A 23,566-nucleotide genomic window follows, 5' to 3' on the forward strand; every position below is an offset into this window, starting at 1 on the left:
GTTCTCGCTCACAGCACGTGCTCATCTCTAAAAGGTGCACATTTCAGTGCCAAGATTGTTACAATGCCTAGTTTAAAGACTGCAAATGATCAAGACGCGTCACCAACAAATGAGCGCCACCTATTCTGCAACGCCTGTGGAGATAAAATCTGCGATGAATCCGGACGCATTGCGACAAAATTCGTTACACAGGCGAGAGATCCACCACGAGAACCTGTTGAGATAGTATCTTTGCCACGCTTCGAAGGCAGATACATGGTAAAGCCTGACGTCAGCAAAAAAGTCCGCTCAGAGCGGAGACTAAAGTACCGAAAGACCATGGAAGCCTTGCACCAGGAGCTTGACATGGCCCTAGAGTTCGCACTTGGGCGGAAAAACGAGCTCTATGGGGTGGATATGATGGAGATGATAAAGGCATACCTGAAGCAGGTCAACATGATCGCGTGGGAAGAGTCATGTGGCATGTTTGACTTGCATCAGCATGAATGTCATCAGAAGGCGGAAAGGTTTAGGAAAAAATATAGCGATGAGAGCGGAGAGTTCGCAGATCCGAACGGCGGAGGCTCCACGGCAGGAAGGCAAGTCGTCGAAATATGCAAGATGCATCAACATAACTTGTCTCTTGGCTACTGCTCTTGCTCTCAGGCTGAATCGAGAATGCAACATCTAAACACATCACATTCGCAGGCGAGGTCTCGCCCATCTTCCAACCCAGCTGTTCAAGATGCGATTCCCCCTTCATTCTCAGGACAAGCACAAAGGATGGCATCTTCAGCTCGGCAAATTAGACAGATGGCGCCACCGACACCGAAACGTCCTGAGACATCTAGTCAGAATCCGCAGACGTCACAAAATTTAGGAGTGCCAAATCCGCAACTGCCATCACCAGCAATGACTTTTAATCGAGAATCTACACCACGTCGAAACTCGACAGTTGAGATATCGCCACCATCGAGAAATCCTCCTGAGCCGCGTCCTGTTTCACGGCAAGCGCCTATTCAAGAAAATTACCAGCAACAAGAATCAAGGGAGATGCGTAGTGCCGCTCAGAGGCAAAGAATGGCCCACAATATGGCTCTAAATTCAAAAGCGCTGACATCAGATCCACGAGCATCTAGAGGAGTTCAGCCTGCCTCACAAGCCCACAAAACTACCCCAAGGCTTCCACCTATCCCCAACTTTCCTGAGAGAGGGACATCTCAAACGAAAGAGTCTAGCCAAAGCAAGAAACGCGCATATGTTGATTTGACGGATTCATCGCCCCCTCTCACTACTTCGACTCCGAAAAGGATACGTCGAAACCCTCCTGAGCTACCTTCAGCCTCTCCAAATCCGGCGGTCCACACGAATAGCCTCGCAAGCCAGCCACCTATGGCCTCTTCAATGTTAACATCGCAAACGACGCAGACAGCAAGCTTCAATACATTATTCGGGCCTAGCGGCTCCCAATTTCACATGCCGGACCCGGTGATCTTCGATCCAATATCGCCCACTCTCGCTCAAAACCCAACAGACTTGTTCTTTCCAGGAGATATACCCCTTTCAGTCGAGACGACGGACGGAGAGATTGTACCAATCAGGGGCTTTGTGTTCACACCAGAAGGGAAAGTCAAGAGATTGGCCAATGGCGCAGTCGGCGAATATGACGACTTCATCAAAGCTTTTGACGCAAAAAGGGCGAGAGAGGGGTTGACTACTCATAGAACACAATGGTAGGTTCTTTGCTAGGTCTTGAATGTTGTGCTATGGGAAGGAAGGGCAAGTCGTCAATATCCTGAGCTGCTACTTGGCAGAGTTGAGCCCGACACCAGGTTATCGTGGTGCGATTGTGCAAGTTCTTCGCAGTTCTGTCGTCCGAGTGACTTGTCTCAGACCAAATGTGTCTTATACAATAGCCGAGCTCATTTTTATTAGATCAGCTGAGCATAGCCCGTAAGAATTTTTTCCCCCTCTAGGAGATTTCCATGTGACTCTGTCCATAATCAAGAGGCATGATGCTATTTGCGTCGTTCTAATGAGGCCCATGCGTATATTCCAATGGACTGTATTTCACATAGTCTCCAGTACTCTTATTCATGAGCAGGAATAACAAGGCCACAAATCAGACTGAAGGGCGTATGCGTCAAAAAGCGGCATGGTAATTATTGATCTATTGTTTTCTTCAGCTAAATAGCATCAGACTTCTGCATCGGTCAGTCATTGCCGCGAGCGTAAGTCGTTGTTCGTCATATCTTCTCCAAGTCCTCTAACTGCCACACGGAGTACGCCGTATCAGAGCACATGCGTCCGACATCCGCGAGCATCTCAAGCAATTCCTCGTTACCATGAATTACACATCTTCCCACGTTGCCAGGAGCAGCGTCTAAGGCATTCTTACATACAACGGGATTGCCGGCATCACCAACCATCCTCTCAAACTTATGAAGTACGTGACTCAGCGCACCATCCAACGCGACTTCTTCGGCTTCTTGCACTTCGAGAAGATGCAGATACATGATTTTCGAGTCGAGCGGCAGATCGTCCATTGTGCTCACATCTGCGACGTGTAGACCCCATGCAAACTCAGTCTGAGCTTCCTGGGGCCCTAGAATCCGCCCACACTCCGGAGATGCGAGAAAGGCTTTGTGAGCTTCCATCGTAGGCCAAAGGCCAAAAATGAATATACTTGTAGGTCTCCCACGGTCGAGGTAGAACCTTGAGTTCGTGTTGAGCTGCGCGCGAACGCTTCTCAAGTTCTCAAGCAGCGAATCCTGAGCAGCTTCGGTGCCAGGCTTGAGATGCAGTAGCGTGATTTCGAGAGCTCCCATTGTCGCAGTGCGCGTGTTAAAGAGAGTGTTGGGAGCGCAAAGTTCGTTGGGTATAAGTTACGGTACTATTGTCCGAAGTGACCTTGATGGCGTTTATGATTCGGCTCTTTATTTTGGCCGTCAGACCCGCACCGATATCTGGAAATTCTCGCACTCTTGATGCAGAAAATGTGATGTCAACCAATCAACTCACAATCAAACACTTCACGGATGGTGTGACATATTTTTCATATGAATACAATTTCCTACGGTAACTAAGGAGGAAGTCCGCGCGAGAAGAAGTCTTTCATGAAGGCTTCATTGATCTTCATTCTTATTAAAAACCTTCATCAACATGTTCCACAGAGTTCAACTACGGATTATTTTGTATTTTTACTTGGACTATGGTGACTCTCTGGGCTTTGCACAGCGTTTGGTCGAAGCGATCCTTCAATGGAAATCACGAGCTATTTACCTGATTGCGCCCGACTTCGACTTTAAATGTATGTTTGCCAGAAAACAGTGAAATATAAGTTAGAAGACAGGTATTGCGATAATTCAGGACCCTAAAAGGTGCAGTAAAGCAGACTGTCCGCATAGAGACGCCTTGCAAACTCTGAAGGTTTGAAGTGGCAGGACTTTTGCCGTTTCGTTGGTGTGTGGAGTTAGAGGAACGACGAACGCGTCTGACATCTGGGCCGCTGCGGCGTCGCGTGCAAGGGAAGCCTCAGGCACCCATGTCGTAGGTGCATTGTTTACAAGCAAACAAAGCGCGACACTCACGACAAACGAGTCTTTTCGCACACTCTCTTCGCCATGAGGGTAATAGAAGTTGTCATTGACGTATGAGTTATACTTGAGACCTCGCGAACGTTGCTGACGTGTTTGCAGGGCTTCAAGTCGTACGCGGTTCGAACGGTAATATCAGGATGGTGAGCGCAACCGCTTGCATGCGCAGAAATCGAGAATCTAATCTCTGGCAGGGACGAGAGCTTTAACTCGATTACGGGTCTGAATGGAAGTGGAAAGTCAAATATTCTCGATTCAATATGTTTTGTGCTCGGGATCACGAACATGAGCACCGTCCGCGCGACGAATCTGCAGGTAAATCGCTCTGGCGACAAGAGAGCTTGTGTGGGTTAGCGCAGCGATAGTCAAGCTGACAGTCAGGGTAGGACCTCATCTACAAGCGAGGGCAAGCAGGCGTCACAAAAGCCAGCGTTACAATCGTCTTTGACAATAGCGACAAGTCCAAGTCTCCAATCGGCTTCGAAGAATATGCGCAGATCTCCGTCACGAGGCAGATTGTACTAGGAGGCACGTCGAAATACCTTATCAATGGGCATAGAGCGCAGCAGCATACCGTTCAAAATCTTTTTCAGTCCGTCCAACTGAACATCAACAATCCAAACTTTTTGATCATGCAAGGGCGGATCACGAAGGTGCTCAACATGAAGCCCGTCGAGATTTTGGCGATGATTGAGGAAGCAGCAGGCACCCGCATGTACGAAGACAGGAGAGACAAAGCCATCAAGAACATGGCTAAAAAGGAACTCAAAGTCAAGGAGATTACGGAGTTGCTGAGGGATGAAATCGACCCAAAGCTGGAGAAATTGCGAGGCGAAAAGCGTGCTTTCCTCGATTTTCAGCAAACGCAGAACGATTTGGAGAGGCTAACCCGTCTTGTGGTCGCGTATGACTACATCAAAGGCAAAGAGAAGCTGAAAATGACGGCGTCAGAGCTTGATTCTAAAAAGAGGCGGCAATTGGAGCTCGAGGAGTCTGCAGTAAGATTGAAGAATGAAGTTGCATGTCTCCAGGAGGATATAAAGAAGATCAAAGCCGCACGGGAGAAAGAGCTACGGAAAGGAGGTAGATTCCAGGCTCTAGAGGACGAGGTGAAAGCGCATTCACACGAGATGGTCAGATTGTCGACAATCGTGGAATTGAAGAAGTCAGGCTTGACCGAGGAGCAAGATAAACAAAAAAAGCTTCAAAAGACCGTCAAGGAGCTTGAGGCTGAACTCAGGAAGAAGACTGCATTATATGAGGATTTGCAGAAGAGATACGAGGCAGCGCATGCCGAGGTCGAGAAGCTTAGTCAAGAGGTCGAAAAGAACGAGGAGCTTCTCCAGACACTGCAAACCGGTGTGGCATCCAAGGACGGCCAAGAAAGCGGCTATCAAGGTCAGCTCCAAGATGCTAGGAACCGTGCTAGCGCAGCAGCAACAGAACAAGAGCAGGCGAAGCTAAGAATATCTCATCTCGAAAAGCAAATTAAAGAAGACCAGCCAAAAGCCGATAATGCGAAGAAACTGAACGCCGGTTTGCTTAAAGATCTTGATGGCCTACGATCCCAGGCCAAGAAACTCGAGGCAGATCTATCCAAACTTGGATTTGAGCCTGGGAAAGAAGATGAGATGTACAAGGAGGAGGCACATCTGCAGTCGCGGATACGAACACTACGCGAACAAGCAGACGGGCTCCGGCGGAAGGTCGCAAGCATTGACTTCACTTATTCAGACCCCTCGCCCAACTTTGACCGTTCAAAGGTGAAAGGTCTGGTCGCGCAATTATTTACTCTAGATAAGAATCACCTGCGAGCTGGTCAGGCTTTGGAAGTCTGCGCTGGCGGTCGACTATATAACGTAGTTGTGGACAGCTCGAACACGGGTACACAGCTGCTTCAAAACGGCAAACTGAAAAAGCGCGTTACCATCATACCTCTCGACAAAATCACGGCTTTTCGAGCGTCCGCCGAGAAGGTTGGTGCAGCCCAAAAGATTGCACCTGGCAAGGTTGATCTAGCACTATCTTTAATCGGTTATGAGGATGAGGTCAATGCCGCTATGGAGTATGTCTTCGGCTCTACATTTATTTGCGATGATCCAGCGACGGCCAAGAGTGTCACATTCAACCCTTCAGTGCGAATGAAGAGTGTGACTCTGGACGGAGATGTTTACGATCCTTCCGGCACCCTTTCTGGTGGCAGCGCTCCACAGTCGAGTGGTGTCCTCGTCACGTTGCAGAAGCTGAATGAAATCACAACGGAGCTCAACTCTCAAGAAAGAGCTCTGAGCTTGCTGCAGGCGACAATTGCCAGAGAACAGAAGAAGCTTGACTCAGTGAAAAAGATCAAGCAAGATCTTGACTTGAAGCAGCACGAGATCCAACTTGCAGAATCGCAGATCAACAGCAATACCTCCTCGTCGATCATACAAGCCGTTGAAGAGATGAAAGCGACCATTGCTCAATTAAAACAGAACATTATCGACGCCAAGCTTCGTCAAGACGAAGCGAACAAAGAGGCGAAGCGAATTGAGAAGGATATCAAAGACTTTAGCAACAATAAAGATAGCAAGCTTGCTGAGTTGCAATCATCGCTCGATAAGCTGAAAAAGACTTTGGCGAAGAGCAAGGCGTCAATCAAGCCACTACAGCAAGAGATGCGAGACGCGATGCTGGAAGCAGAGCAGTGTGGTAGCGACTTGTCTGCCGCACAGGAGCAGCTTCATGATACGGAGGTATCGCTATCAACACAACAAGATGAGATCAGTAATCTCTTGGCTGAACAAGCTCGTGTTAAGGATGCCCATGACATTGCTCAGGCCCAACTTGAGGATGAACAGGCCAAGCTGTCCGGTTTTGATGAGGAGCTTAAGTCATTAGAAGATGCCATCCACTCCAAGAACAGGCAGACAACGGAGGAATCGCTCGAACAACAAAAGCTTGGTCACACTCTCGAAAAGCTTGAGAAGGATCAACAGAGTGCATCTCAGATTCTCAAACAGCTTTCAGACTCGCACGAGTGGATAGAAGAGGAGCAGGAACTCTTCGGACGGCCGAATACACCTTATGACTTCAAAGGTCAAAACATGACAGAAGCAAGATCTTCACTCAAGAACTTGACTGAGCGCTTCCAGGGAATGAAAAAGAAAATCAACCCAAAGGTCATGAACATGATTGACAATGTGGAGAAAAAGGAGGCTTCATTGAAGAACATGATGCGCACTGTCATCAAAGACAAGCGTAAGATCGAGGAGACCATCTTACAGCTAGATGAGTACAAGACGGAGGCGCTGCAGAAGACCTGGGAGAAGGTGAATGGGGATTTTGGTCAGATCTTCAATGAGCTGCTGCCAGGAAGTTTTGCGAAATTGGACCCGCCAGAGGGTAAAACAATTGCGGATGGTCTCGAGGTGAAAGTCTGCTTGGGCAAAGTGTGGAAGCAGTCGTTAACAGAACTATCTGGTGGTCAACGGTTCGTTCGATCCAATCCAACTCTTATCAGGAAGTAAGCGCTAACAAGTCGTAGGTCTTTGATCGCCTTATCTTTGATTATGGCGTTGCTGCAGTTCAAGCCAGCACCTATGTATATTCTTGACGAAGTTGACGCCGCGCTCGACTTGTCGCACACGCAAAACATTGGCCGGCTCATCAAAACCCGCTTTAAGGGCAGTCAATTTATTGTCGTCAGTCTTAAGGACGGTATGTTCCAGAATGCGAACAGAATCTTTAGGACTAGATTCCAGGATGGCACAAGCATAGTCCAGGCACTTACTCCTGCGGATCTGAAATAACGTGTATTATGTTGTTACGATTTTCGGGCCTGATGAGCATGGCAGCAAAGGGTGGATCGGCGTTTATGCGAGCCTTGGTCACTACGAATACCATTGACTTGGGGAAAGATAATACGTATCTATATGCACATTCGATTTTTTTTTTCTGTTTTCTTGCCTTCACTGCCCCGAAGGCACAATGATAGGTCATATCAGTACTTTCCGAAATGCATTTCCTAATCCTCGTTCGTTCAGCCAAGTCTCGAGAGCCTTCATGTCCTGTCGGTTTGCCCGCTCTCCTCTTCTCTCGCCAAATGCATCCGTTATCTCTACCATGCAGTCAAATGCTCGATCGACGGCATTCTCACGATACCGCTCGGTCACTTTCTTGTGATGAGCAGGAATATCGCCCCAGCTCTCTGTCTTGATGAACTTCATATAATTATCGATTGCATTGGATCCCCCTTCAAGACATAGTACGCCGGGCTTCCCGGCGAGAAGAAACCCGGTAAGTCCGTAAGGTGGGGCGTGGTTGACGATGTCGTCGCGTTTGGAACGAGTACTTATGGATGGGAAATAGAACCATACGCGGACTGTGGGCTCTGACTCGGACGAGGAGTTTTTTTGTCTCTCTCCTTGCGATCGAGGCAAGTATTCAATCATTGCTCTTGTAATGGTGTCGATGGCCGCGAACACGTCTATCTCATTGGCTACGCGCTCCATCACGCTTGCTAATTCTGCTCTACTCATCCATTCAGGCTGTTGCAGTTTCAGTCTCGCCGGTGGCGGTTCGCTTGGAGGCTCTCTACCCTCCCACAGCAGAGGGAAGCGAACGTCAAGCTGAATATCATGTTTCAGCCCCTCGTTTTCGACAGGCAGACACAGCGTCAATGAAAGATGCTCGGGGAAGCTGGCTGCCGGGATCAAATTCCCCGATTCTATGCTCTGCTTTAATTGATCCAGACACGACTGCGTACTTTCGTTCATCGTCACCGCTCCTTTGTCTGGATACATGGCTACTAGGAGATCCAGCTGCGCGATCTGCAGTTCCACGAGCTCCGGGGGGAGACGGTTAGCCTCGAACGGCATTTTGATTTGACAAGAAGGACACAGGTGCCTGAAGCAATGAGAAGGATCAGGGCGTTCACTCTCTCGCCGGTCTTGACCGAGTGTATCGTTGCCTTTACTCAATTTTCGTGCACCCTGAATTTTCTTTGATTCCGTATTCGGGCACGGAGAGCTGAATCAGCCACAGCAAGGTCGACCTGGCAGGAGCAACTTCTCTCCTCCGACGAATTTGTTGATCTCTCCTTTCACAGAAATGCGAGCAAGCGAGAGGAAATAGAAATTGTAGCTGAATTCTTATTATTTCACGCTGCTTGGTGCCAGAGCTGAGCCATGCCAGCTTGACACAATCATATTGTGCGCTAGTTCTGCCGTGTTTGCACCAGGACGACTTCTTCGGCCCCAGAAAGCCAAATGGTAGATTTTTAATATCCTGTTGACATGGCGACATGTAAAAATATGCACAAACATCGAATTCTTCCGAAGGAATGTTCGGGTACTTCGCTGGATGAAACGGGATCCTGCCAGGCCCTACAATTAATCCAAGTCGTGGGGAATTATGCATATAGGCTTTCAAAGGGAATTCGCACGATTCCCTGCTTGTTCATTTCCGAGCTTGAAGAGAGAAGTTTTCCAAAGGTCTGAATATACGAGGTCACAATTTTCATCGTGGACGTCAAGTTGCAAACATGGTGCCTTAAATTAACATCTGCGGCCAGACCTGCCAAATTTATTTGATCATATCATCGCACTCAACCATATGGATGGACTTTGTTTCACCTAGATCTTGACTCCTGCCTCTTGTTGTATCCCCGTGGTATCCAAATGGCATTTCACAATCCTGGGATAGATTTAGATCCAAAAATAGATTGTCGAGGGGCTGATCCCAAATTTATGTTGCCAAGATAGGGCTGTATTGGCCAAGAGGGGTGGAGTCCAGTGAGGAGAGCGAGGCCGCACTGAAAGAAGACGACTGTTTTGGAGCTACTAGCCCCTGATTGATAGCGGTTTCTTCCGCACCATCTTCAACCCGTTGAGTTGCTTAGATTGTAGGAATGTCAATGGCGAATTAGATCTTAAGGGGCGAAAACTTCGGTATGCTCCGTTTGCACTGGCTTGTCTCGATCACTTCAGCAAGGAGTAATGTTTCAGCAAATAGGCTGGGCACTGTGTGGACCAGAAAATAATAATCAGGATTGGCTTCATCTCCAAGACGCTTGGAATACGAGATCCGGCGTCAAGATCGATCAATCCTCATGCGCAAGTCAAAGTGATGGCTTTTATGGCTTAACGAGTTGGACATATTGATTTACTTCCAACAGACTTATCGTAAAATGCTTTATCGAATAAATTCATGAGCACTGCCGTTCGGCGATTAGCAACTTTTTAACTTTCACCTTTCGTTAAAACTGAATCGACGCGACTCCGATCATTTTCAATCAGACCCCTTAAACCACAAGTGAACGACTTAACTTTTGAGTTCAACTAACAAGATGCCTTCTGGAAGCGGATATTCTGTTTTGCCTGTGGCCAAGGCATTTCTTCCACTTCGAATCATCCAACTTGTTCTTGGTCTTGTCGTCTTGGGCATGTCTGCCTATATTGTGAACCTTTTCGACGGCTACACAGGTGAAGGCGCTGTAAGCATCCCCTTTACAGACGCGAACGCGAGTGAGACATGGTTTTAACAAACTGGTCGACAGGACGGCCCAGGATTAGCTATCTTTACGGCTCTTGCAACTATGATCTTCAGTGTGTATTGGTTTATTGCTACAAGTCCTGCTGGTGCGAAGTTCTACAATTATTGGGCTCTCTTTGCTGTGGAAGGCTTCGTCCTCATCTTTTGGCTTTGCTCTTTCGCCATTATCGCGTCGTATGTGTCGAAAATTGTCGCGGCCAACAATCTGGCCAATGATTATTCTGATGTCATTAATGGGGGTGATTACTCAAGCCTCTACAGCGATATTGTAGATGCTTTCGGCCATTCCTACAAGAAAAGAGGTCTTACCAAGCGGTCTACAGTCGACACATATTCCGCAATATACTATACTGACCTTGCATTGTGTGTGGTTAACTTGTACGTCAAACAATTTACAATTTACCCCAAGCACATCTCTATTATTAACGCGATCAAAGCATCTTATATGCAATTACATTCGTACTTTTCACCGTCAGCCTGTTCAAGCACAGGTCAACGAAGCGCTCCCAGAACTCTACAGGTAATACTCACAAACTTTAAGAAAGCTTGATAGCGAACGAGCATATAAAGGCTCAGGTTCCTGGGAGACCAATCACATGAGAAAGAACTATGGGCGATGAAATTCAAAGATAATTTTCACGCGAAGCAGAGTGCATATCCAGTACATCCATCGAATGATATTTTTTCAGAGATCATATGTTCCGCTTAGCATTGTTATTATTTCGTAAAAGCTGCACGTCTCAAACGGAAAGTCTTGGCTATCGATTTTTTCTATTATGCAAGATTTTGGAGGACATATCCTTCTGAATTCGCAAAATACGAGCGTTGTGCGTCATAGAGTGTGACTTTAGTTAAATTGCGACTTCCCTCAGATCACCCGATGACTTCTTCCGAATGCTGGACCTGTTACCAACATCTTCTATTCGCCACAATAGCCCTCTACCCACCTTTCCTACCCTAAAAAAGTCCAAAAACATCTCCCTAGCCCTTCAAAGGACTAATCCCGCATTTTTTTCATTATTAGAAACCATATTGACACAATCGGCCATACGGAGTTTGCTAAGAGGATAATACCAAAGAGAGGCCTCAGTGCCTCCCCTGAAGAACTTGCGAGTCGCTGCTCAAACAACATACCGCCAGCTGATCTCCCAAGTCTTGCAATTCGAGGCTCCGAGAACAGGGACAAACAATCATGCAAATACATTCCGACTAAGGGAGTAGAGTCCCATAGTGCAGCTGTGCAAGCAAACAAAGAACCATGCCGTAGCGAAGTGCAGCCTCACGAACCAAAGGAGTCATCAAACCATGAGAACTCACCAAAAGAATACACGGAGTTTGAGAGGCTTCGCAGATTCGATTCTCTGCCGTCCGGTTTGGCATCAGTAAACAGTGTTCCACGAGCTTCTAAATCTAGAGTCAGCGTCAGCCATTCATCTCAGGAAAGGAGACCGATTATTGAATCACGAGGTATTAGCTTTCCAATATGTCGATTTCGAACGCGATGCCCGCATACAGTTGTACGGAAAACCCCCAGTCAGAATTTAGGATCTTCACTACAGTTCAGCAGAAGTTGCATCGAAATCGAAACTGGTGCGAATGGAGACCGTGATTATAGTGAGAAACCCGTGTCGGATTCTTGCAGTTCTGCGTTGATTGAACAAAAAGATGTCTACGGAAGTTTGACGAGAAGTAGTACCATCAGTAGTGTCGAAGATTGGCTCGGAATCAAGAAGAGGAAACCTGACATGAGATTGGCGGACCTATCCCAACATCAGAAACCACAGCGTCGTCCTCCAAGTCCTATCCTTCAATTGCCACGCATCTCCACATTCAGAACTGAACATGAACATCGTGCGTTGAGCTGCAAAGCACATGGATTCAATAAAGTTCTTCCGAATCCTAGTAATGACGATGTCACCACAGCGGTAGCGAGGTGCGATCTATCTACCTCGCTAGAAAAGGAATGGCCACGCTTTCTACAACCAAGAAGTAAAAGGTCCACAAAATCTCAACCAACAACTCCAGAGATTAATTCAGCCACCGCTGATAATCTATTATCGGGAAATATAGCTTCGATTAAGGAACATCAAGCAAGGTCGCCAGGCAAGATACATACAGGCTTATTATGGCATTTGTATAAAAGCCATGATAACGACACCAAAGCTCCAGTTCTTGCGAAGAGTCGGCGGACAGGCACTTTTGATCAGATAACGTCACAACAAAATGAAGTCGCGGTTTCTGCGGAGAGTATGTCCAAGTTCAGGACACCAAGATTACATCCTGAACGTCCTCCTCTTCCGAAATATCCTTCCAGCGAAGTCTCACCCTGCGACATATCCTTTCAAGGACTAAATCGTAATCCTCTTGAACCATTAGAGAAAACATCAACACATGTAGAAACTTCCAAGGGCGTCAAGTTAAGGTCATCACCAAGAAAGCACGGACTAGGGAGGAAAACAATCGAGTACTTTGGCATGGACTCTGAGCACGTCAGTAGCTCTCCAATCATTGGGCCAAGCAAAGGCAAGCGAATCACAAGCTACTTTCTGAATAATTTCATTCTTGGTGGTGAAGTCGAATCGCAAACTGCGTATGTGGACCAGGGTCAGACTTCATCAGTTGGGGAAACAGAGCCATTAACAGTAAAGGAATCGGTCCCAACGACATCAGAGGCCGACCAGGACCAGACGGAGGAGAATTATTGGTTTCGAGTAAGGGTGGACAATTTACTGGATGACGAGCAAGTGGAAGATGTTGCCAAGTTGACCGCCATGTTCGACTGGGATGTTCCAGATCATCTGCCGAGTAGCCCGCTTTGCCCAGCGAACCCGAAGCATAAAGGTGGGGGAAAGGGAATTTGCGTTTATCACGGAAGAGCAAAAGCAAAAATCACATCATAAGCCTTACTTGTGTTCGCTTATTGCAGACGATATCCTTGTAGAGCCAATCAAATTTGCAATATTCTTGTCCAGCGTTTTCCTGAGCCACTCTATATCATGAAGAAACGCAAGCACAAATGGATACAGTTCACGCACGTCTCTCGGAGGGAGTAGAGCGGCAAGCTCACGAGAGCGAACTGCATTTGATCTCGACGGCATTGTACTAAAACCAGATCCTCTGGTTCACCCGGGTACCATGTTGCGTGCAGACAGGGCAGAATTGATCTCACCTCGACTTTTCGTCTCGCATGGGAGACGTCATCGAGACGGTGCTTTTGAATGATGCGTAATCTTGCGTGCCTAATGCTCGAGAAGGATGCGCTCCGTCTCCAAAATCTACGAGCTGATCTGAATTCTCAGGCGCTTCATCTCGAATGTGGATGGAGTTTATTGTTCCGAAGTGGCGTTTACATGGACTGTTATCCATTGTTAGGATTTTCCTTTAGTTTTAGGCCAAGCAATTCTCAAGTGCTCGGCTTCGTCCTGCATTGAGGGCACCACTTGCTGGAAAGCGCGAGGATCTGGAAGGGCGAATGCATTTTATACTTGAGAAACCGGTCAGGGAAACTCATTGGAAGAAAAAAAAATTCGTGACGGTGACTCAGTGTTCATATACGAAGGGTTTCAAATTTCTTTGCACATGGTATCACAGAGGTGCCGGCCTCCCCCAATGATGGTCGTTAATACTATCTATCTCTCAAGTTGGTCTGCCTTTTCAAGTTCCTTTAAAAAGACCGTGTATCTCGAAATTGCAACATGCTAAAATACTCTAAACTTCAAAAGCGCGAGCTATGATACTCGGGCGACGCTCTGCTCGACTTGCGCGGCGCTCCTCTACCACTTTAGCATCGTGGGCAGCGATGATATCCTCACCAGTCTCTGGGTGGTCCATCATGGACTCGGTGTGGGGAAAGAATCGGTTGAAAATCCAATAGAAGACACCGGCGGCAACAAATGAGTAGATGTAGCCAATGTTGAAACTGTCCGTTATCATTAGCTTCTTCACTTCAATGAGACACGAGTTTGTCGAGCGGAACGCCCTTGGAGGCGGGCGCATTGCAGGGTTTTTAAAAAAAGAGAACTTACAGATGCTGGCCGCCCAAAGAAACGCTGGTCTTGCTACCACCAGCCCTGACAATATTATCCACGAAGCCTGGCAGCGGAGGGATGCAGCCAATGAAGAAGGCCACAACAGCACGCCAGTTGCTAGCAAATTTTGGCGAGTAGCGATACATGCCATGGAAGTTGTACATGTCGGGAACCGACACGTTACCACGTCGTACGATGTAGTAACTAAAGGAGCATACATATCAGTTATTGCAGTTCCCAAGGGTAGATAAACGGAGAGACGAACTCAGTTATCAGAATGGAGGTCATTGGACCCAGGAAAATGGTATATCCGCCAAGGAAGGCCAAAAATTTTGCAGCGGAGGCAAGAATTTTCCACTGCGACAACGGTCAGCAAGAAGATTTGTCGCGTTCACAGAGGGACTTACTGGAACGAAGGCCCAGCTGCCAATGACAGCAGCAAGCAGTTGACCACGGCGGATGTTGATGTACCTCGGGCAGAAGGACATAAGGTCGTTGGCTGCGCTAATAGAGTTGGCGGATATGTTGATGCCGAGAGTAACAATGATCAAGCCAATGGCTCCAAATGCTGCAGCTGCACGACCCCTGTGGGATCCTGACTCCATCCAGAGACCGATAATCTCGATTGGGTTCCAGATAACTTGGCCGTATGCAGTCTGAGCAGATGCTGCAGTGAATATGCCAAGTAGACCGACAAGAGCTATGAGAGAAGATCGTTAGCTACAGACGAGGAGTTATGGAGTCAGTCCACCTACTGAAAATGGCAGGGATAACCAAGGCCTGGACGTTCTGAGCGCTTGGTTTGTTTGCATATCTCGAGAAATCAGCAATGTTGAGACCTAAAGTGGCGTAGTTTCCCAAAACACCGTTCAAATCTGCAGGACAGATTAGCGACGGATAAAACTTTCAGTAGAAGCAAGGCATTGCTTACTTCCGAAAAAGGCCCAAGCAAGAACTGAGCCGCTCACAGTGGTGCCTTGGCTGATGACAGTGCTGTGGCTGATGGTACCGCCAGCCTTGTGGAGCGTGTCGCCAAACACGGCCAGGAAAATGATGGGGGCAATTACAGACTTAAAGGCGAAGAAGTACTGAACCTTGGTGTACGGAATGCACAGGAACGGTAGCTGAAGCAGGAAGTACAGTAAGAAGGCGATCATTCCTGAGGTAGTGATACCTTGGTCGGCAGGAATATGATTGGGGATCTTGGCAAAACTTGGCCATATAGCTGTGAGCAGGACGGCCATACATTGACCACCGGTTGTGGTTTGAACACTGTCAAATTGTAATTAGTGCTTTGAAGTTATTGACGTTGAGGGCGCTTTGGGAGTCTCTCACCCGAGCCAGACAATAGCGAGGACACAGCGGGACAGGACAACGAAGTAGCTGAAGTAGTAACCGAAAGGCATGCGCGCAAGAACAGGGAATGGCGTGTGAAGCTTTTTCCGGTCAGCTTTTTCCCAAAAGATTTGGGGGGAAAAAAATACTGACAATGGCACCAACTCGGCCGTTCACAGTAATCACAAGGCCCATGATGGTATTACCCAAGACACAGGCGCCGATTGCCATTTTCCAGCTGAGGCCAACAGCAATCATGGAAGAAGCTTTGTACCAAGATGTTAGCGTCGCCAATGCATTTCTTGATTTTTCAGCCTCAAAGCACAGTCGCAAACGTACCAACTTCCCAATTAGAGACGGCCCAAGCATCGGCCATCCAGTAGGCGACATATGCACCCCAGGTCCAAGTGCGCTTAGATGGCGGGATCGGGTCGAAGTCGGCATTGGAAGCATTCTTTGTGGTGGCAAAGCTGCTCTCCTCTTGTCGGACCTCGAGGCTGAAGCCTGGAAAGCGACGTCTCAGGCTGGACATGTTGCCAGCCGCGACGGGCTCGACTTCAGAAGTGGCTGGCGAGCCATGCTTCTCATCATAATATGCTTTTTCACCGGAGGCCATGACAGGCGGTGACGGTATGCAGCAGAGTCTCGTCGATCCAGACAAAGACCTAGAACTGGGCTCTAATTTACAGGTACCATGCCTTGCTTATATATTTTAAGGCTGACAGGCAAGATAAGGAGGGTCGAAGGAGAAAAAGAAAACAAAGTCAGCTAACAATCAATGAGGTTAGATGTTCGCCTCTTTCCAGCATCGAACTTTTTGGCCGGTGCTCGGCGAGAGAATCTAGGACGAGGCCAACCGGGTGGCTAGACCAGGTGCGGCTGCAGACCAAAGATAAGGGAATAACGGCCATATGCATAGGGACCGAGGGAAAATTCGAGCTAGTGGCACAAAGAAGAAGTTAGATCCCGTAGTCAAGGCAGCACGCTTCGCAACTGGGGCTGCACGATCAAGCCGCACGCGATAAGATGGTTGGGGCTTGCAGATTGCTTGATGTGATCGAGTAACAGCTTAACCAGAGGCACGCGAGTAGTGCCCTTGTCAAGCTTCCCCATCTTTCCACAGCCCAGATTACAAGCACAACGGCCGGGGCCCCCGAGCGAGCGACGTTATGGAATGTAACCCTTCGCCCTGCGCGAAGTTGTGTTAGCAGTTTCTATCGAGTCAAGTGCGGGTATCGTTATATCTTCGCACCACCGTAGCGTCTGATAAGCATTGACTGCGACTGGTTCTCCGATCGTGATGCGCGACCCGCGATTGGAGGAGCCCAAATCATCGTCGCCACCGTTTGCCTTGATGAGATCTGCGCAGCTCAAAGAGAGACGTGGTGGCGTCAATCGCTGCGCAGTACAATCATGATGCGACTTATATCGCGGACGAGACGACTAGGAGAACGCCAGAACCATCGCACGAATCGGCGATCGTCCTGAGCGTTTTCATTGTGCCAGTGTGCCAACGACGAACGGAAAGCGAATCTGAAGAAAAAGGTGTGGAACGCATGCAGAGCCTAGGCTTCGTGTGGATCACTAAGGACAGGGTTATGGCGGTCCATCAGGCCCAAGGCCGCGTGTTAGGGTGGGAATGATGTCTTGAGATTCTCAGCAGGGCGGTTTCGCCCTGATGAAACGCTTCCATTTTCTCTCAAGGCCGTGGAAGGTAGATAGCGCTAGTTCCTAGCACAACCTATTATACAAGTAGTACTCAAGCTGGGTGGTGCCCACGTTAAGCAACGTCCAAACCTTTCCGGCGCGAGAACATAGCGTATCTTGTCCTTGGGTTTTACGTCGACTCGCATTTGTGCAGAAATGGAATCGAGAGTTGTAGCACGGTAGTGGCATCAGCTATACTTGCTGCAGAGCACCGAGTGTCTGCAAAAACGTGTCCCGCTATGGATGCATACAGAGCATGCGGATCCAATGAATGAGAAGGTGATCCTTTGTCGAGTGCAAGTTGGCATCCGTAAATCATGCATACCTTGCTAAAGCAGATTTTGCGGAGAACCTCCATGCAAATGAGTGTCGAAGCTGCTTGTCGAGACTGGCTAGAGGTTGCAGAAGTAGAGAGACTATATGCGAGACACTCCAGACAGGAAAGCCTCAAGCCATCCCCCGAGCACAGTGACGCAATGCACAGATGGCTGTTCAGGGCCATGAATTACCAAGTCCATGGTAGCACAAACAGGAAAGAACAGGCAGATTGTCACGCCGAGATCAAGGATACTGAGGGCTCGGCGGAAGATGACGCAGGCGTTGGTATTCTAAGGCACGGAGGCGTGGTGCATCATCTCGCCATCGCTTGCTGACAAACGGGCAATTGGTGGACCGGAAGGAGTTGCACCGCCGGTCAACCTGAGGCCTCGCGCGCAAGTCGAGGCTTTTGTCAGCACTTCGGCGCGGGCACAGAGACATGTCCGTAAACGTTCGTGGCATCGAGCCGAGTCTTGTGTGGAATACTCGAGAGGGCGCAAATCACGATATAACGACCTCTTCCATCCAAGCTTTGATCAAGTTCACAGCACCCCACCAACACAGCGAAACAGCCATCCCACGCACCTCTCGTATACACTCGTAATTGCAACATCAACACTTGGAAATCCAACATCCATGTCGGCACAGGCTCGAAAGGAGAACGAAGCCCTTGACTTGACCGGCAAGACCGCCGTCGTCGCCGGGGGGTCGCAGGGCATTGGAGCTGGCGTTGCGGTTCGCTTCGCTCAAGCTGGCGCTAATGTCATTCTGGTTGGACGAAGCCGCGACCGACTCGAGAAGACCATCTCAGACGCCCGCAGGGCCGCAAGGTCTGCAGATCAAAAGCTTGAATACATCTCCGCAGACCTCAGCCTTGTCTCTGGTGTTCGGGCTGCTGCAGAGGAGATCAAATCGAAGAGCGATGGTTCGGTCGACTTTCTTGTCCAAACCCAGGGAGGCACCCCCAACGGCATCTTTGAACTCACGGCCGAGGGGATCGAGTCGCACTTCGCAGTCCAGGTTCTGAGTCGATTCCTTCTGAACTACTTGCTAGCATCGTCCGGGGTTCTCAAGTCGAGTTCGGTGAATATAATGGCACCAGGAGGTAGCCAAACCGAGTTCAACCTCGTCGACCTCGAGCTGGCCAGTTTTAAGGAGTCGAATCGTTATGTACAGCTGGGCAAGCATATCGGCCGTGACGGCGTAATCACGGATGCGTACACAAAAGCTCTGCAGTCGCGCTTCCCGCAAATCAGCTTTTTTCACATATCGCCAGGCCTGGTACAGACAGACGTCATGACGAACCAGAACGTCCCTTTCCCGCTCAAACAAATTGCTACTTACATCCTCTTCCCCATCGCATCCAGGACGTTTGGCTATACCGTTCAGAGCTACGCCGACCTGCCGGTATTCTTAGCTGCGAACCCAGCGGCGGAGAAAATAATCAAGAGCGAAGGTTTTTTCTTGACGGACAAGAACAAAAAGGTGTCTGTAAGTCCGTATGCATTGGACAAAAAGAATCAGACGGCTGTCTTTGAGAAGCTCCTTTCATATCTACCGAAATGATATGTTTCTGCTTTGTTAAAATGAAAAGTTCTCCAATTTCCACCAGGTAGCCATGCATAGTAATTGATGTAATCGTAGTATTTAATCAAAGTGCCACCTTTAGGCTTTACCAATTTCAATCCACACCGATCTACCGAAAAGCACACGCCAACATGGATGTTGCTATTCTTGCCCTTTCGTTCACTTCGTACAGTTTTTAATGTATTTTTCTGAATGGAAGGGGCTTAGGATACGTTTTGAACCAGAGAGAGACTATGCGACGAACGAAATCAACGAGAGCGCAAGCAGATCATCGCTGTAGAGTCTTGGAGCAATGGAGATTTCAGTCCATTACTGTACTTCAGTTCAATCTGCGCTGCGTTGAAGATGGAAAACTTGAGCTTTTTCTTGTGAATCGCGAAACAACGTTATGACACCAATGCTTAGGACGGCTTGGTCCTTGCCAATATCTATTAAACTGTTCTTGGCCGATTTTCCTGCGTGAAAAGCGCGAATATGATTTTGGCGTCGCGAAATCTCCTTGCCATGAACGAATGATCCTCAATGCCTGCGCGGCAACTTCCGCAATACAGTAGTTCTACCCAAGCCCTGCGGCTGAACTCTGGCCTCCAATACGAAACTATCCATGCGTCAGTTGACCGGTTTGCAAGGTATTAAAGCTAGAGATCGGCTGATTGTCTAGACTTCTTCTTTAGCAGCCCTCTCTTATTTTTTGCGATTTGCTTTCTTTTTGAACCCCCCTTATCCAGTTGGGATGCTAGTCGAACTAACTTCCTAACTTAACCCATTCATAGCTATCATGTCTGATAATACTGTGGGCCAGCAGTCCAGTTCCCAACCACGCCGCATCCCAAAATTGAATCTGTCGAAAGAAACCACGGTAGAAGAACTTGAGAAGTACGTAAATGCGCTACGACTGCAAGATACCGAAACGGGGCCTCCCGATCCAGCAGCCGAGCCCCCAAACTGGCTTGAGGAAGATGTTGGAGCGTCGTCGCTCTGGGCACCTGCCAAAGACTATGCTTCTTGTAAATTCTGCTTGAATTGCTTTCTCACAGTGTCTATGCTCGCAACCGACTACAACAGGCGCGGTCCGCCCGAGACTTTCAAATGGAAACATCTCCGCGAAGTGAATACTTTTTACCACATTGACCCGTCCCGAATGGGAAACGACTATACACCAAAGGATATTATGGAGTCAGCCATTGAGGGCTGTCCCATGTGCGCCCTCGCCGTTGGCACGTCCTGGTTCCGTGGTGACGTCCCGTTTGACACTGCACGATGGATGAAGAATCCCTTGTGGCGCAAGCGAGCACAGTACCTTTTGATCGACCACTATGCCTCCAATCACTGGGTGCCTATCGGCAGAGGCAGTGAAGAGATACCTCGCCCCCTCTTGGAGATCGTGTACGGCACAAAGCTGACTACTGAGATGTACCCGGAAGCCGACATGTCGGAATTCTGGGGCTCAATACATTTTTGGGACAATGAAGAGCTGCAGAGGTGGTACCAACGGTACGCTTGTCCCTACACGCTGAAAGATACCTTGGGGAAGCCACCTCTGGGGCCGCTGTGCCCAAACACTGGCGATGGCGGCGCGTTGGGCCTGGCAATTTGGTGGTTCAAGCGTTGCCTCGGAGAACACAAGAGTTGCGCGTCAGCCAAAAGCCAGTCAAGCGACGATTCACAGTACCCTAGTCGACTGCTCTATTTGGGCACCGGCGATGAGCCTCTTCAAGCTAGGCTTGTTATATCGGAACAAGACCTGAGTGATAGGCCAGAGTTTGTGACATTAAGTTACTGCTGGGGGAAAAAACCGTTCATGAAACTCACCCAAGACGTGTTAGAGCAGTTTCGAAAGAATATTGATTTCGAAAGTCTTCCAAAGACTTTCAAGGATGCGATATTGGTCACAAGGCTCTTGGACCATTCTTACATCTGGATCGACGCTCTTTGTATCATCCAAGACTCCAAAGAAGACTGGCGCAATGAATCAGCGAAGATGGGGTCCATTTATAGGCACTCGGTACTAACAATTGCAGCACTTGGAGCGTCAGATAGCTCACAAGGATGTTTTACCGCTCGTCATCCTTGCGTGTACGGTGACATCCCCCTATCTAGTGGCAAGATCACCATCACATCACGTACTTCGTCTCACCACGGACAACCGCAATTCCGAAGAGAGTTTGAGGTCGAAGGTAAGGCTGCTTCGCCTTTAAAGACGCGAGGATGGTGCGTACAAGAGGAGTTGTTATCACCTCGAACTCTCTATTTCGGCTCTTCGGGAATATTCTGGCAGTGCATCGAATGTGAGGCGGACGAAGGTTATCCAGTCGGAACAAGAGGCCAACAGGAAAACCTAAAGTCCGCACTGTTTCGAACTATATCGTCTGGACAATTCAATCTTAGCCACTGGAGAATAATCCTGGAGCGCTATACAAGGTGCAAGCTCACCTACCCTTCTGACAAAATAGTCGCTATATCTGGTGTGGCAAACTTGCTTGGACGCGCCGCTGGAGAGGAATTTGTGGAGGGAATGTGGAAGCGTGACATTTGGCGAGAACTGCTATGGCACTCTAGGGACATCAGGTGGGCCGACAACCACACCTGTCATCGTCTGGAAAACGACCATCCATCTTTTAGCTGGGCTTCTGTTGGCCAAGCTATCACGTTCTTCCGGTATGACTACCCCAATCAGACGTCTATAGCTGCACCATCTGTTAGCATCGTTGAAGACGTACAAACATCCGGCACCGCCATCAAACATAAACTACACATCCGCAGTCAGCTGCGCGAAGTAATTCTCCTCCCTCCGGCATATAGTAAGACTGGCCAGCCAACACTCATGCTCGCGCATGATATGCCTTTTCCCGAACCGCCAACGTGGGTTGACCCAGAGGTCCCGAATGCAGTCATCATTCGACTGCAGAAGCCCGTCCGTCTTGATCACAACATCGATCGAAAGACGGATCAAGACATAGACACCAGCCATCTCCGAGGGTTTGCCTACGATTGGATTCCGGACATACCACTTGATGGCTCCATTACACGCGCCTATTTCATACCCGTCGCAAAGAGGGGCGTCACAGACCCCGCTGGCTCTATTGGATTAGTAGCCATACCCGTCGACGAGGAACGGAAGGAATGGAAACGTATTGGGTTCTTGTTCCACGGTGGATTCCCTGACTCGTGGAAGACCCCGACTCTCCGAGTGACTGTGCAAAACACGGAGACTGGTGAGGTGGACTGGGAGGAAACGGCGAAGATGAGGGCGCCTAATCCATTTTTACTGAATCCAGAGGAGGACTATGTCGACATTGTGCTGAGGTAGCGTGGGTTTGAACTAGTTTTGTGCCGGATATCGATTCAGCGCCTGAAAGATTCTAAGGTAATGTGTCATGAATATATGAATATATACGCTTTTACGAGATCGAAGATACATTTTTGAGGCTTAAACGCAACCTGGAAATCGACTTTGTTCAAAATATCCAAGTATATTCTGGGCAAAGGGGGCTCGAAAAGCCTTTCATTGTCCCATTACAACAATTGAAGAAAGATGGTCCCGGATGAGACAATGCAGTTGAACAGAGCTGATCATGATGCCTGGCCTATCAAGAACTTGCCATGCCTGCCAATTACACGTCAACACCGCATAATTAATTTTCTTTATGCTGCGCATCGGATTCGAACAGATATCTTAAACGTTTTCATCGCCGGATCTTCCCATGCCAACACCACATCAATATGTGAGAAGAAAAGAGGAGCTACCGGACTCGAACCGGCGTCTTTGGGTCATGAGCCCAACGTGCTAGCCACTACACCAAGCTCCTAACTAGTCGTGGCCCGGAAAATGAACAGAGTCTTACGGTTTCGAAAGCTAGTCTCATAATCAAGTCAACGACTGAAGTCCGAGAGGAGTTTTTGACCATGCTGTTCAAGATATAGGTATCAAAAGTGGAGAGAACACGAACCTCGATCATGAAATGAAGTCTTCTGAAGAATTCATACCGCCGTGGCATCGTGGTCGCTGGTGACGCAGCACCGAGAGCCAGTAGGCCAGACCTGCAAGTTAAAAGACACTTTGCTCACTCGGCAGTGCATGCTGAAGGACATGGCTCAACCCCAGATTTACGTATACCACGATAAGATGTCGTCATGACGGATGTCAGGACGCACCCTCAGAATGGTTGTTGCACCACGCGCTTTGGAAATGCCATAATTTATATTAAATAAGGAAAAGATCTAAGCACAAACACCAGGCGAAGGAAGAAGATGTGTTATCCCCGTCTGAGTAAGGAGAAGAGAACGTCAAGATGGGGGACAAGCCGCAAATTTATAGACGCTGCAGTTCAGCATGACTGTTTGGTGGATGCACTCTGCTCTGAGTCAACTCCTATGATGACTCCTAGACCTCCCATTTAAGTGAAACCGGCTTCGTTCAACCAGTGCGAGCAGTTCTAACATCGCCCGAAGAGGCTTGTACCTGTCATGCCTACAGTCGAT

At 48.5% G+C, this 23,566-nt stretch overlaps 8 protein-coding genes and 1 non-coding gene across 10 annotated transcripts; 5 read left to right on the forward strand and 4 right to left on the reverse strand.

Moving 5' to 3' along the window:
* Positions 1-63: 63 nt before the first annotated feature.
* On the forward strand, positions 64-1,889 carry PV09_03044 (uncharacterized protein; the record flags this gene model as incomplete). The annotated part of the gene is made up of 1 exon (XM_016356186.1): positions 64-1,889. One exon carries the CDS (start codon positions 64-66, stop codon positions 1,714-1,716), a length of 1,653 nt encoding a protein of 550 aa, XP_016215709.1. The 3' UTR covers positions 1,717-1,889.
* A 231-nt stretch (positions 1,890-2,120) lies between these two features.
* PV09_03045 (uncharacterized protein) lies at positions 2,121-2,964 on the reverse strand. Its single transcript, XM_016356187.1, has one exon. It carries the CDS (start codon positions 2,805-2,807, stop codon positions 2,226-2,228), a length of 582 nt encoding a protein of 193 aa, XP_016215710.1. The 5' UTR covers positions 2,808-2,964; the 3' UTR covers positions 2,121-2,225.
* A 611-nt stretch (positions 2,965-3,575) lies between these two features.
* On the forward strand, positions 3,576-7,591 carry PV09_03046 (uncharacterized protein). Its single transcript, XM_016356188.1, has 5 exons — positions 3,576-3,629; positions 3,678-3,718; positions 3,770-3,890; positions 3,962-7,047; positions 7,102-7,591. Exons 1-5 carry the CDS (start codon positions 3,603-3,605, stop codon positions 7,364-7,366), a joined length of 3,540 nt encoding a protein of 1,179 aa, XP_016215711.1. The 5' UTR covers positions 3,576-3,602; the 3' UTR covers positions 7,367-7,591.
* On the reverse strand, positions 7,553-8,434 carry PV09_03047 (uncharacterized protein; the record flags this gene model as incomplete). The annotated part of the gene is made up of 1 exon (XM_016356189.1): positions 7,553-8,434. One exon carries the CDS (start codon positions 8,432-8,434, stop codon positions 7,553-7,555), a length of 882 nt encoding a protein of 293 aa, XP_016215712.1.
* Positions 8,435-11,160: 2,726 nt separating this feature from the next.
* On the forward strand, positions 11,161-13,051 carry PV09_03048 (uncharacterized protein). The gene is made up of 2 exons (XM_016356190.1): positions 11,161-11,723; positions 11,775-13,051. The coding sequence occupies exon 2, from the start codon at positions 11,855-11,857 to the stop codon at positions 13,007-13,009; it is 1,155 nt and encodes a 384-aa protein (XP_016215713.1). The 5' UTR covers positions 11,161-11,723; positions 11,775-11,854; the 3' UTR covers positions 13,010-13,051.
* Positions 13,052-13,666: 615 nt separating this feature from the next.
* Positions 13,667-17,561, reverse strand: PV09_03049. Of its 2 annotated transcripts, XM_016356192.1 has the most exons (10): positions 16,725-17,561; positions 15,812-16,661; positions 15,626-15,738; positions 15,473-15,573; positions 15,069-15,409; positions 14,893-15,012; positions 14,545-14,837; positions 14,403-14,494; positions 14,135-14,341; positions 13,667-14,028 (listed from the first exon to the last, which is right to left on the reverse strand). In XM_016356192.1, exons 2-10 carry the CDS (start codon positions 16,086-16,088, stop codon positions 13,818-13,820), a joined length of 1,755 nt encoding a protein of 584 aa, XP_016215715.1. In that variant the 5' UTR covers positions 16,089-16,661; positions 16,725-17,561; the 3' UTR covers positions 13,667-13,817. The 2 variants fall into 2 exon arrangements, with proteins under 2 accessions (XP_016215715.1, XP_016215714.1); XM_016356191.1 differs by having other exon boundaries at positions 15,812-17,561.
* Positions 17,562-17,927: 366 nt separating this feature from the next.
* On the forward strand, positions 17,928-19,176 carry PV09_03050 (uncharacterized protein). The gene has a single exon (XM_016356193.1). The coding sequence runs from the start codon at positions 18,134-18,136 to the stop codon at positions 19,061-19,063; it is 930 nt and encodes a 309-aa protein (XP_016215716.1). The 5' UTR covers positions 17,928-18,133; the 3' UTR covers positions 19,064-19,176.
* Positions 19,177-19,770: 594 nt separating this feature from the next.
* Positions 19,771-22,525, forward strand: PV09_03051 (uncharacterized protein). Its single transcript, XM_016356194.1, has one exon. It carries the CDS (start codon positions 19,863-19,865, stop codon positions 22,392-22,394), a length of 2,532 nt encoding a protein of 843 aa, XP_016215717.1. The 5' UTR covers positions 19,771-19,862; the 3' UTR covers positions 22,395-22,525.
* A 296-nt stretch (positions 22,526-22,821) lies between these two features.
* PV09_03052 lies at positions 22,822-22,893 on the reverse strand. The gene has a single exon. It is a non-coding gene; the product is annotated as a tRNA-Met (tRNA).
* Positions 22,894-23,566: the final 673 nt, after the last annotated feature.

This window comes from Verruconis gallopava (genome assembly GCF_000836295.1).
Source record: "Verruconis gallopava strain CBS 43764 unplaced genomic scaffold supercont1.8, whole genome shotgun sequence".
NCBI lineage: Eukaryota > Fungi > Ascomycota > Dothideomycetes > Venturiales > Sympoventuriaceae > Verruconis > Verruconis gallopava.